This window comes from Nerophis lumbriciformis, linkage group LG30 (genome assembly GCF_033978685.3).
Source record: "Nerophis lumbriciformis linkage group LG30, RoL_Nlum_v2.1, whole genome shotgun sequence".
In the NCBI taxonomy this organism is placed as follows: Eukaryota; Metazoa; Chordata; class Actinopteri; order Syngnathiformes; family Syngnathidae; genus Nerophis; species Nerophis lumbriciformis.
Genome location: NC_084577.2, coordinates 18,285,203 through 18,300,026, shown reverse-complemented (window position 1 = coordinate 18,300,026; position 14,824 = coordinate 18,285,203). Strand labels below are relative to the sequence as shown.

General features: G+C 40.0%; 2 protein-coding genes across 3 annotated transcripts; both read right to left on the bottom strand.

Annotated features, from left to right (window-relative positions):
• Nucleotides 1-3,106: 3,106 nt before the first annotated feature.
• Nucleotides 3,107-9,138, bottom strand: LOC133572738 (uncharacterized). Of its 2 annotated transcripts, none has more exons than XM_061925717.1 (2): nucleotides 9,050-9,138; nucleotides 3,107-4,731 (listed from the first exon to the last, which is right to left on the bottom strand). In XM_061925717.1, the coding sequence occupies exon 2, from the start codon at nucleotides 4,679-4,681 to the stop codon at nucleotides 3,650-3,652; it is 1,032 nt and encodes a 343-aa protein (XP_061781701.1). In that variant the 5' UTR covers nucleotides 4,682-4,731; nucleotides 9,050-9,138; the 3' UTR covers nucleotides 3,107-3,649. The 2 variants fall into 2 exon arrangements, with proteins under 2 accessions (XP_061781701.1, XP_061781702.1); XM_061925718.1 differs by having other exon boundaries at nucleotides 3,107-4,699; nucleotides 9,050-9,134.
• A 1,148-nt stretch (nucleotides 9,139-10,286) lies between these two features.
• LOC133572736 (uncharacterized) lies at nucleotides 10,287-14,261 on the bottom strand. Its single transcript, XM_061925713.1, has 2 exons — nucleotides 14,160-14,261; nucleotides 10,287-11,559 (listed from the first exon to the last, which is right to left on the bottom strand). Exon 2 carries the CDS (start codon nucleotides 11,507-11,509, stop codon nucleotides 10,394-10,396), a length of 1,116 nt encoding a protein of 371 aa, XP_061781697.1. The 5' UTR covers nucleotides 11,510-11,559; nucleotides 14,160-14,261; the 3' UTR covers nucleotides 10,287-10,393.
• Nucleotides 14,262-14,824: the final 563 nt, after the last annotated feature.

Sequence of the window (14,824 nt, the reverse complement as noted above, 5' to 3'; positions counted from 1 at the left end):
AGTGGCTAGCTTTCTCTGCTACTTCTGAGAGCTCCTTGGTGGATCTGCTCAGGTTGGCTCCACGTAGTCCCAGGTCCTTGAGCAGGCGTGGTGTTGATCTGCCTACAAAGCCTCTGGCTCCCACCTCCACCATGTACAGTCTCACCCTCCATCCACTTTCTCTGCACTCCGCGACCAGGTCTGCATACTTTGCCTTCTTTCTCTCGTAGGCAGCTTCCAGTCCCTCCTCCCATGGCACTGTCAGCTCAATCAGTACTACTGACTTCAGAGCTGCAGACCACAGCACCACATCTGGTCTTAAGGTGGTGCTGCATATCTCCTGTGGGAACTGGAGCTGCCTACCCAGGTCCACTTCCATCTTCCACGCCGCCCCTGGTGTTAATAGCTTGGCGGGTGTTCTCTTGCTGGAATGTGTCGCAGGTTCCCCCTGCCTTAGGAAGTGGATCCTGCATTGGCTTTCTGCTGGACTCTGGTTGTTTGCCTCCTGCCGCACATCAATAAGGCGGTTTAGGTAAGATCTGTTTTGTTTGACCGTTTCATTATTAAGGCGGTTTAGGTAAGATCTGTTTTGTTTGACCGTTTCATTATGTTTTGCCACTTGAATGCGAACACCTTCATTGATTGCATGCTCCACCCTGACTCTGCCCAGGCAACTTAACTTTGCACATGCACTCACATGTTTATAACTTTTTACATACCTTTTGTATGCCCTGTCAAAGTTAGAAAGATCACCAAAATCCCACTTTTGACCAGACAACACATCCCTCAGATGGTTTCATCAAGAGGCATGGCCAACATCCATCTTCAACCGCTTATCCGGAATCGGGTCGCAGGGACAACAGCTCCAGCAGAGACCCCCAGACTTCCCTCTCCAGAGCAACATTAGCGACTTCCTCCTGGGGAATCCCAAAGTGTTCCCAGGCCAGAGAGGAGATGTAATCCCCCCATCTGGTCCTTGGCCTGCCGCGGGGTCTCCTCCCAGTGGGACGTGCAACGAGGACCTCCCTAGGGAGACGCTTGTGAGGCATCGGCACGAGATGCCCGAACCACCTAAGCTGGCTCCTTTCTAAGCGAAGGAGCAGCGGCTCTACTCCGAGTCTCTCTCGGGTGACTGAACTTCTCAACCTATCTCTAAGGGAGATGCCGGCCACCCTTCTGAGGAAACTCATTTCGGCCGCTTGTATCCGCGATCTTATTCTTTCGGTCATGACCCACACTTCATGACCATAGGTGAGAGTAGGAATGTAGATAGCTCGGTAGACCGAGAGCTTTGCCTTCTGGCTCAGCTCTCGTTTCATCACAACAGTGCGGCAGAGAGACTGCAATACTGCCCCAGCTGCTCCGATTCTCCGGCTGATTTCCTTCTCCATCTTTCCCTCACTCGTGAACAAGACCCCAAGATACTTAAACTCCTCCACCTGGGAGAGAGTCTCGTCCTCTACCTGGACTGTACAATCCATTGGTTTCCTGCTGAGAACCATGGCCTCAGATTTGGAGATGCTGATCCTCATTCCAGCCGCTGAACACTCGACATGGCCAACAGTACATTTTATTTGTTACAACACTTCCAGTCAGCCAGCTCACTTCGTCATACCAGGTCAGCTGAAAAGACCTGTTACTTTTTCCCACCTTTTCCTGTTTAATTGTAAGTTTTTCTTCGTAAGGAAGACCATCAAATGGCTTCGCCAAAATCCGCTCCACAACATTCAAATTATCTGCCATTATGTGCAGCTTGCTACCTAGCTAGCTCGCTAGCTGGGACTGGCACGAGGCTAGTGCGAAGTGAGTCCGTAGGTGAGTGCTTTGAGACGGTGGAGGGGTTCAGCAGCACCCGCTGCTCGGTAGGGACAGAAACTGCAGAGTGAAAGAAGTCAGTCTCCAAACACAAAAAACACCAGAAATAGAATTTCTATTTGTCGCTAGTCATTTTTAACAAAGAAAATGTTGCTAAGAAGATCAAGAAAGTCTCCGCTTCAACTCAGAACAACAGAATGAATGTTGAAAAATGCTCCCACGGACATTTACAACACAAGATCGCTGATTCGCTCATTTCGCTGTCAATGAAAAAGGGAATCAGTCTTAGACAGAAGTTGAGCGTCCGGGTCAGCCGAGGCCGGCCCACTGCACCATAGACCCCTAGAGACGCTGAGCGTCCGATGGGCGGAACAAAGCCCAGCTTTTATCCAATGACTTGTCTCGTTTCGCAGCAGTGTATGCTTCTCCACTGAACTGTGTGGACGGCCAGTGCCTATACTGTTTAAAGCACCGTGAAGCTGCGGGAATGAGAGAGAGGAAAGCCGCGTCGTTACCAGTGATAAGAAGCTGATTCTGAACAAAAGAGCGCGTTGTAGCTCATATTTAGTCAATAACATGTACACACAACACTATATTTAATCACTTATTTTTTTGACATTTTAGGGGAAGCAATCGCCTGTGGTCTGAAGTATTTTAACAATTATTATTTTCTCAAAGTTTCTCTTTTTTCCACTTCATCCATTGACATTTCTAGAGATACATTTTAAATTACTCCTCTTAATGCTGCTGCTCTGAACATGTGTTTGAGAATGGCCTCCATCAAGATAGCTCAGCTTCACATTGTATGAATATTAAATACAACAAAAACACACACTCCACAAATATTTACCACATATAATGTGCCAAACTTTACTTGAAGCATACATTGCTTGTTGCATAGAGGCCTGGGGACATACATCTTAAACAATCACAAACCCAATAGTCATATCACATAAGAGAGTAATAAGGATAATTCATAGAAATGTTTATCAAGACTCAACAAACCATTCATAGAATCAAATCAAATCAAATCAACTTTATTTATAAAGCACATTTAAAATTTACCACAGGGGTAGCCAAAGTGCTGTACAATGAGCAGGTTAAAAGATAAAACGAGTACCGAGCAAACACAACACAACACAAACAGAACATGATAAAAAATAAATAATTAAAATAGAATTAATAAAAACATAAAAACATAAAAACAGGATCACAGCAGGTGTATTATGGGGCGCCATTGCAGGATGGATATCACTCAGTGTTAAAAGCCATGGAATAAAAGTATGTTTTTAAGAGAGATTTAAAAATAGAAGTCACACATGGAATAGTACTTTTTCATCGCACTTAAAAAGTGCAACTAAATTACATTTTCAGTACAAACCTGTTCAAAATCAGACATACATCATACAGAGTAGACAGAACGGGAACATGCATGGGTCGCAACAAGGGGCACTGGGAAAAGGGTCAAACAACTGATCTTGTAGAATACAAGACTGCTCAAATAATGTATAAAGTAAATAATAAAATGCTTCCAGACGTGATCCAGAAGATGTTTCGGATATGAACCAATAGATATGAACTAAGAGGGATTTATGTGCACTCAAAAGCAAAAGTATGAAACAATGTGAAACAAATATGTATATCATACAAAGGACATCATCAATGAAATTATTTAGAATTAGAAATAAAGATATGCAACACTTCAATTAAAAAAACAATATAAATAAGTGCGTAAAATATATTTGATTTGTTCTGTAACATCTAATCTACCAATGGTAGAAACCCACTAACAAGAGTGTGTTACACTTCTTACACTGGTACTTTTATGAGAATCTTTCCTCACACACACTGCAACTCACACTTCCTCACCAGTGTGTGTTGTCATGTGTCTTTTCAAGGTATCTTTTCGTACAAAACCTTTAGCACAGATTGAGCAGGGAAAAGGTTTTTCGCCAGTGTGTATTGTCATGTGTGCTTTCAAATGATGATTTTGTGTAAAACCTTTAGCACAGATTGAACAGCTAAAAAGTTTTTCACCGGTGTGTTTTCTCATGTGTGTTTTCAAATGGCTATTTTGTGTAAAACCTTTAGCACAGATTGAACAGGACAAAGGTTGTTCCCCAGTGTGTGTTGTCATGTGTGATTCCAAATCAATATTGTGTGCAAAACCTTTAGCACAGATTGAACAGGAAAAAAGGTTTTCATCAGCATGTATTCTCATGTGTACCTTCAAATTATGATTTTGTGTAAAACCTTTACCACATAATGAACAAGAAAAAGGTTTTTCACCAGTGTGTATTCTCATGTGTGTTTTCAAATGATGACTTTGCGTAAAACTTTTACCACAGCTTACACAGGAAAAAGGTTTCTCACCAGTGTGTGTTCTCATGTGTGTTTTCAGATTACAACAGTAATTAAAAGTTTTGCCACAGTGAGAACATTCAAAGTATGTGTTGTCAGTGGGACATGTTGTATCAGCTTCAGAGTCTTCATCACCAGTGTCAGAAGAGTGTGACGTCATGTCATCACTATCTGATAGTGGAGCTAAGAGCTTGTCTGGTTGTGATCCTCCACAGTAGTCTCCATCATCTTCTGTTGTCATGTGTTGAGTTGAGCTGCTGCTTGGAGGCTCCACCTCTCTCTTCTCCTCACTTTCACTTTTGACCTCATCATCTTCAATCTTCACAATGACAACATTCAATGGAATCTTGGAGATATCAACCTCCATTCCTTCAAGATGCTCTACATTCTGACTGATACTGTATTCCTCTTCTTCCTCCTTTATGTGTGGGCGATGTAGCTCCTCAACTTCCTCTTTAATGTGGGTAAGATGTGGCTCCTCCTCTTCTTTTTTAATATGGCGGGGCTGTGGTTTCTCCTGCTTCATCCTGGAGGTTTACACCTGCTGCTCAGGGAAAAGATGTTCTTAACAGACGTCTGCAGGATACAAGAAGACAAACACATGCTTTAGAAGAGTCCAGCTTTGCTCAGTCACATGAGACATTGTCCTGTACCATTGTCCCGATAAGGTTGTTTACCTTAATTAACAACAAAACATGAAGTTATTTACTAACAAGTAGAGATGTCCGACAATATCGGACTGCCGATATTATCGGCCGATAAATGCAATATCCGAAATTATCGGTTTCAATAAGTAAAATTTATGACTTTTTAAAACGCCGCTGTACGGAGTGGTACACGGACGTAGGGAGAAGTACAGAGCGCCAATAAACCTTAAAGCCACTGCCTTTGTGTGCCGGCCCAATCACATAATATCTACGGCTTTTCACACACACAAGTGAATGCAATTCATACTTGGTCAACAGCCATACAGGTCACACTGAGGGTTGCCGTGTAAACAACTTTAACACTGTTACAAATATGCGCCACACTGTGAACCCACACCAAACAAGAATGACAAACACATTTCGGGAGAACATCCGCACTGTAACACAACAGAACAAATACCCAGAACCCCTTGCAGCACTAACTCTTCCGGGACGCTACAATATACACCCCCCGCTACTCCCAACCCCGCCCACCTCAACCTCCTCATGCTCTCTCAGGGAGAGCATGTCCCAAATTCCAAGCTGCTGTTTAGAGGCATGTTAAAAAAAAAACTGCACTTTGTGACTTCAATAATAAATATGGCAGTGCCATGTTGGCATTTTTTATTTTGATTTATTTTGGAAAAGCTTGTTGTATTGTTTAATGCATCCAGAGGGGCATCACAACAAAATTAGACATAATAATGTGTTAATTCCACAACTGTATATATCGGTATCGGTTGATATCGGAATCTGTAATTAAGAGTTGGACAATATCGGAATATCGGCAAAAAAGCCATTATCGGACATCTCTACTAACAAGTGTTGCTTTCATTTTGTCATCATACACCTTCAACTAGTCGCCACTTCATGGCAGGGCCAACAGACAGACAAGCATCCAGCAAAAAAGGACGAGACAAAGAGGGAAGTCAAACTCCAGTAAATGTTGGAGGTTCTTTTGAGCAGTGGAGAGATACTAAGAAGGAACTTGTTTGCACTTTATGATCGCACTCTCCAATGGCATATTTATTTTTAGTTAGCTCTTTGTGTTTTGTATATTTTATAACTTGGGAATTATTTTTTGTTTGTTTGATTTTGAAAGGAAAGCCTAGTTCACATACTCTTTGTTTAAAAAAGACAGGACATAAAAATGTTTTATATAACATAGTAATTAATCGTGATTAATAATCGTGATTTTAATATTGATAAAAATAATCGTGATTATTATTTTGGCTTTAATCGTGCAGCCCTACTTAACTGTCTTTCATAGTATCCATTAAGCGATATCCAATCGTATTTACAATCCGCAAAGTATGTAAAAACACAGTTGAAACATCACAAAATGCCACAAATTCAGTTAGTCTTTGTGAATATTCAATGCAATGCAACCACATGCTACTTGGATACTTGCACCCACTATAGTCTTTGTAGAATGTTAGAGTTCCAAGTCCTTGTTCACAGTGGTAGCACTTGTGTGCCAAATTCCTGTGAGCCATATTGGTCCTGAATATGAAGTTGCACATTTCAAAAGCCGTTTTAAAGGCACTACCTAATCCACTTTTTAAGTTTGATATAATGTGAATGTTGTCTGTCTATCTGTGTTGGCCCTGCGATGAGGTGGCGACTTGTCCAGGGTGTACCCCGCCTTCCGCCCGATTGTAGCTGAGATAGGCTCCAGCGCCCCCCGCGACCCCAAAGGGAATAAGCGGTAGTAAATGGATGGATGGATAATGAAAACTGTTCTTGTTTTATTTTTATAATAAGAATATATTTTTATATTAAGTTTCTCAACGAATATTAATTTTGAACTAATTTTATATATATATATATATATATATATATATATATATATATGTGTGTGTGTTTTCATCTCAAACATGTTATGATGGCAAAATGAACATTGATTACTATTTTGCATGCAATGAATGCAGTGAACTGTATTGCATTCTTAAAATGTAAAACTGCTGACATTATTAAGTGGTTTGTCTTTTTAAATTGTTTATGTATTGTTCAGGTTGAAAACAGCTCAGCAGATTTGCGTGGAGAAACCAACGTTTAAACGGCACCGTATAATAATCATCAAAAACGCACGAGAGACAAGAACTTCGTTTATGCGGTCATATCACATAGCACATAGGGCTGTGAGCGCAACAGTTTTTATTAGCACACACAAATTGGCACAATCAGCCAGTGATGCATTTTAGCTGTGCATGTCAGCCTTCAATAATGAAAACAGGCATTTAGGAAATAAAAGACAATTAGGCCAAACGCAAAAATTGAGGGCACATCTTAACATGTATAATTAAACCTTAATTAAGCAAAAATATGATTTATTGGATCACTCGATTAATCGATCGTGATATTCGATAGAATACTCGATTACTAAAATATTCGATAGCTGCAGCTCTAATCTGCTTAAAACTCAGCACTGCCCTGCTGCCATGAATAGATTGCAGTTGTGTGGGAACCAATGTAGTTATTTTATAGTTTATTTTAATTGTTTGTGCCCGGAAATCGTTCATATTTTCATAAACAACTAGGGCTGGGCGATATATCGATATGCGCGATATATCGCGGGTGTGTCTCTGTGCGATATAGAAAATAACTATATCGTGATATCGAGTATACGTTCTCACGCAGTTGCTTTTAGCTGCTGGCATTACACTACAGGCTCTTCCCACTCCTTCTTGTGTCTCCCTCTCACAGACAGCAAGCGCACCTTCTACACACGTCACATACTGTCACGTCATACGTCACATACGTATACGCCCTCGCGGAGCAGAGAGGTAGCAGCATGGCTAACGTTAGCTGTGATGCCAGCGGTAATACGAGCGAAAGAAGGTGCGAATCTGGTAACAAATGAAGGAAGAATTAATTCCCCCCAAAAACAGCAGGGGGTCCATCGTCTGGCGGTGGTTTGGCTTCAAGCGGGAATATGTCGAACAGACAACCGTAATTTGTCAAGTGTGGAGCAAAAGCGTTGCTATAAAAAGTAGCATTACTGCTATTATGTAGCATCATTTGAAAAGTCCCCTGCTAGTGAATGACAGTGCTCACTCCAATCTAATCCACTTTATTTATATAGCACATTTAAACAACAAAAATGTTTCCAAAGTGCTGCATAACAATATTAAAAACAAAATTTACGTACTCCGCACGTCAACATCTCCGTTCGGTGCCACACGCCCACACCATCAAAATGCAGAGGCAAACATTTCCAGATCAACAACGTATGAAAAAAATAGTGATTTTTTTTAGTTGTGATTTCCTTCTCTGCATGAAAGTTTAACATTAGCATATATTAATGTAGTATGAAGAAGAATGTTTTAATGTAGACACATAGAATCATCATATTGCTGTGATTATATGCATCAAGGGTTCATTTAAGGCTAAGGCAAAATATTGAGATATATATCATGTATCGCGATATGGCCTTAAAATATCGCGATATTTAAAAAAGGCCATATCGCCCAGCACTATAAACAACTATACTGTCCTATTTTCAATTCTTCACAATGCTCCTCCGTCCAGTAAAGTTATTCCAAGTATAAGGTTAGTAAAGATGTAAGTGAAATAAGGAAACGGAACTGTTTTGTGTAACAAAACTTGATCCATCCATCATCCATTTTCTACCGCTTGTCCCTTATGGGGTCACGGGGGGTGCTGGAGCCTATCGATGATGCACATGGGCGGAAGGCGGCGTACACCCTGGACAAGTCGCCAACTCATCGCAAGGCCAACACAGATAGACAACATTCACACTCACATTCACACACTAGGGCCAATTTTAGTGTTGCCAATCATGATGCTTCTTAAAAAACAGCGTCCAGTAGTTGACGTTGTCGCTAGTTCTCCTCGTTTGTTGGAGAACGTTCCTTTTCGTACTCTGTTATCTTTCTAACACTACAAATATTTCTCCCAAAACCACAGTTAGTCACTTATTCACCAACACTCCTAGCATTTGTATTTTACATATTTTCACAACACTTTACAGTCACACTGGTGTCTGCTTAGCGATGTGTTCAAAACTTTCGGGTCTATTTGTTAGCAGCGAGCAAGCTAAGCTAACAAGCATGCTAAGTTAGCTTTAGAAGCTTCAGAGTTCACTGAGTCGAGTTCATCCTGACACGAAGAATAGATCAAGTTTAATTAATCACACATTTGAAGAATAGGTACACACGTTAAAATGAAGGAATTAACGCACTTACAGACCGCACTGCTATGTTGTCTTCTCCGAGACGATTGGTGCCAAAACACACGACCAGTCTGCGCATGTGCAAGTGGTGGAAGACGTCACTTCCCGTGGACTTTCTCCTTTTTTAACGGAACTCTATTTGCAGGCAAAGGCGAAATTACAGTTTACAATAAACCAGAGGCGACAACAGTATATGAGAATAAACAATGGGAAAGAAAAGCACAAAAAAAAGAGTTTAACTATTTCCACCAGAGAGGAAAGCCGCGTCGTTACCAGTGATAAGAAGCTGATTCCGAACAAAAGAGCGTGTTGTAGCGCATATTTAGTCAATAACATGTACACACAACACTAAATATTTAATCACTTATTTTTTGACATTTTAGGGGAAGCTGAGCTTCCCTTGCAGTCCTAGAGCAATCGCCTCTGGTCTGAAGTATGTTAACGATTATTATTTTCTCACAGTTTCTCTTTTTTCCACTTCATCCATTGACATTTCTAGAGATACATTCTAAATTACTCCTCTTAATGCTGCTGCTCTGAACATGTGTTTGAGAATGGCCTCCATCAAGATAGCTCAGACTTCACATTGTATGAATATTAAATACAACAAAACACACACTCCACAAATATTTACCACATATAATGTGCCCAACTTTACTTAAAGCATTCATTGCTCGTTGCATAGAGGCCTGGGGACAAACATCTAAAACAATCACAAACCCAATAGTTATAACACATAAGAGAGTAATAAGGATAATTCATAGAATTGATTATCAAGACTCGACAAATTATTCATAAAAGTAACACATGGAATAGTACTTTGTCATCGCACTTAAAAAGTGCAACTAAATTACATTTTCAGTCCAAACCTGTTCAAAATCAGACATACATCATACAGAGTAGACAGAACAGGAACATGCATGGGTCGCAACAAGGGCTGCGCCCCGTAAAGGTGCACTGGGAAAAGGGTCAAACAACTGATCTTGTAGAATACAAGACTGCTCAAATTATGTATAAGGTAAATAATAAAATGCTTCCAGACGTGATCCAGAAGATGTTTCGGATATGAACCAATAGATATGAACTAAGAGGGATTTATGTGCACTCAAAAGCAAAAGTATGAACAATGTTGAAACAAATATGTATATCATACAAAGGACATCATCAAAGAAATTATTTAGAGTTAGAAATAAAGATATGCAACACTTCAATTAAAAAACAATATAAATAAGTGCGTAAAATATATTTGATTTGTTCTGTAACATCTAATCTACCAATGGTAGAAACCCACTAACAAGAGTGTTACACTTCTTACACTGGTACTTTGATGAGAATCTTTCATTACACACACTGCAACTTACACTTCCTCACCAGTGTGTGTTTTCATGTGTCTTTTCAAGGTATCTTTTCGTACAAAACCTTTAGCACAGATTGAGCAGGAAAAAGGCTTCTCGCCAGTGTGTATTGTCATGTGTGCTTTCAAATGATGATTTTGTGTAAAACCTTTAGCACAGATTGAACAGCTAAAAAGTTTTTCACCGGTGTGTTTTCTCATGTGTGTTTCCAAATGGCTATTTTGTGTAAAACCTTTAGCACAGATTGAACAGGACAAAGGTTGTTCACCAATGTGTGTTGTCATGTGTGATTCTAAATCAATATTGTGTGCAAAACATTGAGCACAGATTGAACAGGAAAAAAGGTTTTCACCAGCGTGTGTTCTCATGTGTCCTGTCAAATGATGATTATGTGTAAAACCTTTACCACAAAATGAACAAGTAAAAGGTTTTTTACCAGCATGTATTCTCATGTGTGCCTTCAAATTATGATTTTGTGTAAAACCTTTACCACATAATGAACACGAAAAAGGTTTTTCACCAGTGTGTATTCTCATGTGTGTTTTCAAATGATGATTTTGCGTAAAACTTTTACCACAGCTTACACAGGAAAAAGGTTTCTCACCAGTGTGTGTTCTCATGTGCGTTTTCAGATTACAACAGTAATTAAAAGTTTTGCCACAGTGAGAACATTCAAAGTATGTGTTGTCAGTGGGACATGTTGTATCAGCTTCAGACTCTTCATCATCAGTGTCAGAAGAGTGTGACGTCATGTCATCACTATCTGATAGTGGAGCTAAGAGCTTGTCTGGTTGTGATCCTCCACAGTGATCTCCATCAGCTTCTGTTGTCATGTGTTGAGTTGAGCTGCTGCTTGGAGACTCCACCTCTCTCTTGTCCTCACTTTCACTTTTGACCTCATCATCTTCAATCTTCACAATGACAACATTCAATGGAATATTGGAGATATCAACCTCCATTCCTTCAAGATGCTCTACATTCTGACTGATACTGTATTCCTCTTCTTCCTCCTTTATGTGTGGGCCATGTAGCTCCTCAACTTCCTCTTTTATGTGGGTAATATGTGGCTCCTCCTCTTCTTTTTTAAGATGGGTGGGCTGTGGTTTCTCCTGCTTCATCCTGGAGGTTTACACCTGCTGCTCAGGGTAATGATGTTCTTCTCAGACGTCTGCAGGATACAAGAAGACAAACACATGCTTTAGAAGAGTCCAGCTTTGCTCAGTCACATGAGACATTGTCCTGTACCATTGTCCCGATAAGGTTGTTTACCTTAACAACAGAACATGAAGTTATTTACCAACAAGTGTTACTTTAATTTTGTCGTCATACACCTTCAACAAGTCGCCACTTCATGGCAGGGCCAACAGACAGACAAGCATCCAGCAAAATAGGACGAGACAAAGAGGGAAGTCAAACTACAGTAAATGTTGGAGGTTCTTTTGAGCAGTGGAGAGATGTTAAGGAACATGTTTGCACTTTATGATCGCACTCTGCAATGGCATATTTATTTTTAGTTAGCTCTTTGTCTTTTGTATATTTTGTAATTTAGGAATTATTTTTTGTTTGTTTGATTTCGAAAGAAAAGCCCAGTTCACATACCCTTTGTTAAAAAAAGACAGGGCATAAAAATGTTTTACATAACATAGTCATTAATCGTGATTAATAATCGTGATTTTAATATTGATAAAAATAATCGTTATTATTATTTTGGCTGTAATCGTGCAGCCCTACTTAATTGTGTTTCATAGTATCCATTAAGCGATATCCAATCGTATTTAAAAACACAGCTGAAACATCAAAAAATGCCACAAATTCAGTTAGTATTTGTGAATATTCTTGCAAAGTTATTCGAGTCATGCAACCACATGCTACTTGGATAGCTTGCACTTGCACCCACTATAGTCTTTGTAGAATGTTAGAGTTCCAAGTCCTTGTTCACAGTGGTAGCACTTGTGTGCCAAATTCCTGTGAGCCATATTGGTTCTGAATATGAAGTTGCACATTTCAAATGCAGTTTTAAAGGCACTACCTAATCCACTAAGTTTGATATAATGAAAACTGTTCTTGTTTTATTTTTAATACTGAGAATATATTTTTATTTTAACTTTCTCAACGAATATTAATTTTGAACTAATTTTATATATGTGTTTTCATCTCAAACAAGTTATGATGGCAAAATGAACATTGATTACTATTTTGCATGCAATGAATGCAGTGAACTGTATTGCATTCTTAAAATTTAAAACTGTTGACATTATTAAGTGGTTTGTCTTTTTAAATTGTTTATGTATTGTTGGCAGGTTGAAAACAGCTCAGCATATTTGCGTGGAGAAACCAACGTTTAAACGGCACCGTATAATAATCATCAAAAACGCACGAGAGACAAGAACTTTGTTTATGCGGTCATATCACACAGCACATATGGCTGTGAACGCACCTGTTTTTATTAGCAAACACAAATTGGCACAATCAGCCACGGACGCATTTTAGCTGTGCATGTCAGCCTTCAATAATGAAAACAGGCGTTTAGGAAATAAAATACAATTAGGCCAAACGCAAAAATTGAGGGCACATCTTAACTACCGTACTCAGTGGCCTAGTGGTTAGAGTGTCCGCCCTGAGATCGGTAGGTTGTGAGTTCAAACCCCGGCCGAGTCACACCAAAGACTATAAAAACCTGTTTGGCACTCAGCATCAAGGGTTGGAATTGGGGGTTAAATCACCAAAAATGACTACCGGGCGCGGCACCGCTGCTGCCCACTGCTCCCCTCACCTCCCAGGGGCTGATTAAGGGGGTGGGTCAAATGCAGAGGACACATTTTACCACACCCAGTGTGTGTGACAATCATTGGTACGTTAACTTTAACATGTATAATTAAATTTTAATTAAGTAAAAATGTGACTTTTTGGATTACTCGATCGGGTACTAAAATATTGGATAGCGGCAGCTCTAATCTGCTTAAAACTCAGCACTGCCCTGCTGCCATGAATAGATTGCAGTTGATTGGGAACCAATGTAGTTATTTTATAGTTTATTTTAATTGTTTGTGCCCGGAAATCGTTCATATTTTCAATTCTTCACAATGCTCCTCCTTCCAGTAATGTTAAATAATAATGAAACGGACCTGTTTTGTGTAACAAAACTTGATTCATCCATCATCCATTTTCTACCGCTTGTCCCTTATGGGGTCGCGGGGGGGGGGGGGGGGGGGGGTGCTGAAGCCTATCTATGCTGCACATGGGCGGAAAGGAGGGCGTAAACCCTGGACAAGTCGCCACCTCATCGCAGGGCCAACACAGATAGACAGACAATGTTCACACTCACATTCACACACTAGGGCCAATTTAGTGTTGCCAATCATGATGCTTCTTAAAAAACAGCGTCCAGTAGTTGACGTTGTCGCTAGTTCTCCTCGTTTGTTGGAGAACGTTCCTTTTCGTACTCTGCTATCTTTCTAACGCTACAAATATTTCTTCCAAAACCACAGTTAGTCACGTATTCACCAACACTCTTAGCATTTGTATTTTACATATTTTCACAACACTTTACAGTCACACTGGTGTCTGCTTAGCGATGTGTTCAAAACTTCCGAGTCTATTTGTTAGCAGCGAGCAAGCTAAGCTAACAAGCAGGCTATGTTAGCTTTAGAAGCTTCAGAGTTCACTGAGTCGAGTTCATCCTGACACGACAAATAGATAAAGTGTAATTAATCACACATTTGAAGAATAGTTACACACGTTAAAATAAGGGAATTAACGCATACTTACAGACCGCACTGCTCTGTGGTTTGGTACCAAAACACGCGATCAGTCTGCGCATGTGCAAGTGGTAGATGACGTCACTTCCCGTTGATTTCTCCCTTTTGTAACGGAACTCTATTTGCAGGCAAAGGCGAAATTACAATTTACAATAAATCAGAGGCGATAACAGTATATGAGAATAAACAATGGGAAAGAAAAGTAAAGTTTAAGAATTTTCACCAAATAGATTCACAAAGCATCATGAAAGACCCCACTCACCCTGAACACGAGCACTTTCAACCCCTCACCTCAGGCAAGCGGCTGGGAGCTTCTTCCCTGAAGCTGATGAACGTTAGCTGGGCTCCAAAGTGTCCCCCTGCTCTTCTTTCTGCCCCCCTGCACTATTTCCTATTTATTTATCGATCTCATTCCACACTGCGTTTTAAATCAGCAATAATCTCGGTCCCTTTTCTTGTTATTTATTACTGTTCTCCTTTATTGCATACGTATTACTGTTAGAGTATGACAAATAAAGCTCATTTAATCCTAAAGGAATTTCAATACAATTTAAAAAAATATTTTTAAATTATTTTTGCTATCGTTTTTTAGGTACGGTATTAACATTTATTGACAGGTAATTTTGCAAGACACGTTACATATACATACACTAAAATTGGAATGATACTGTCATG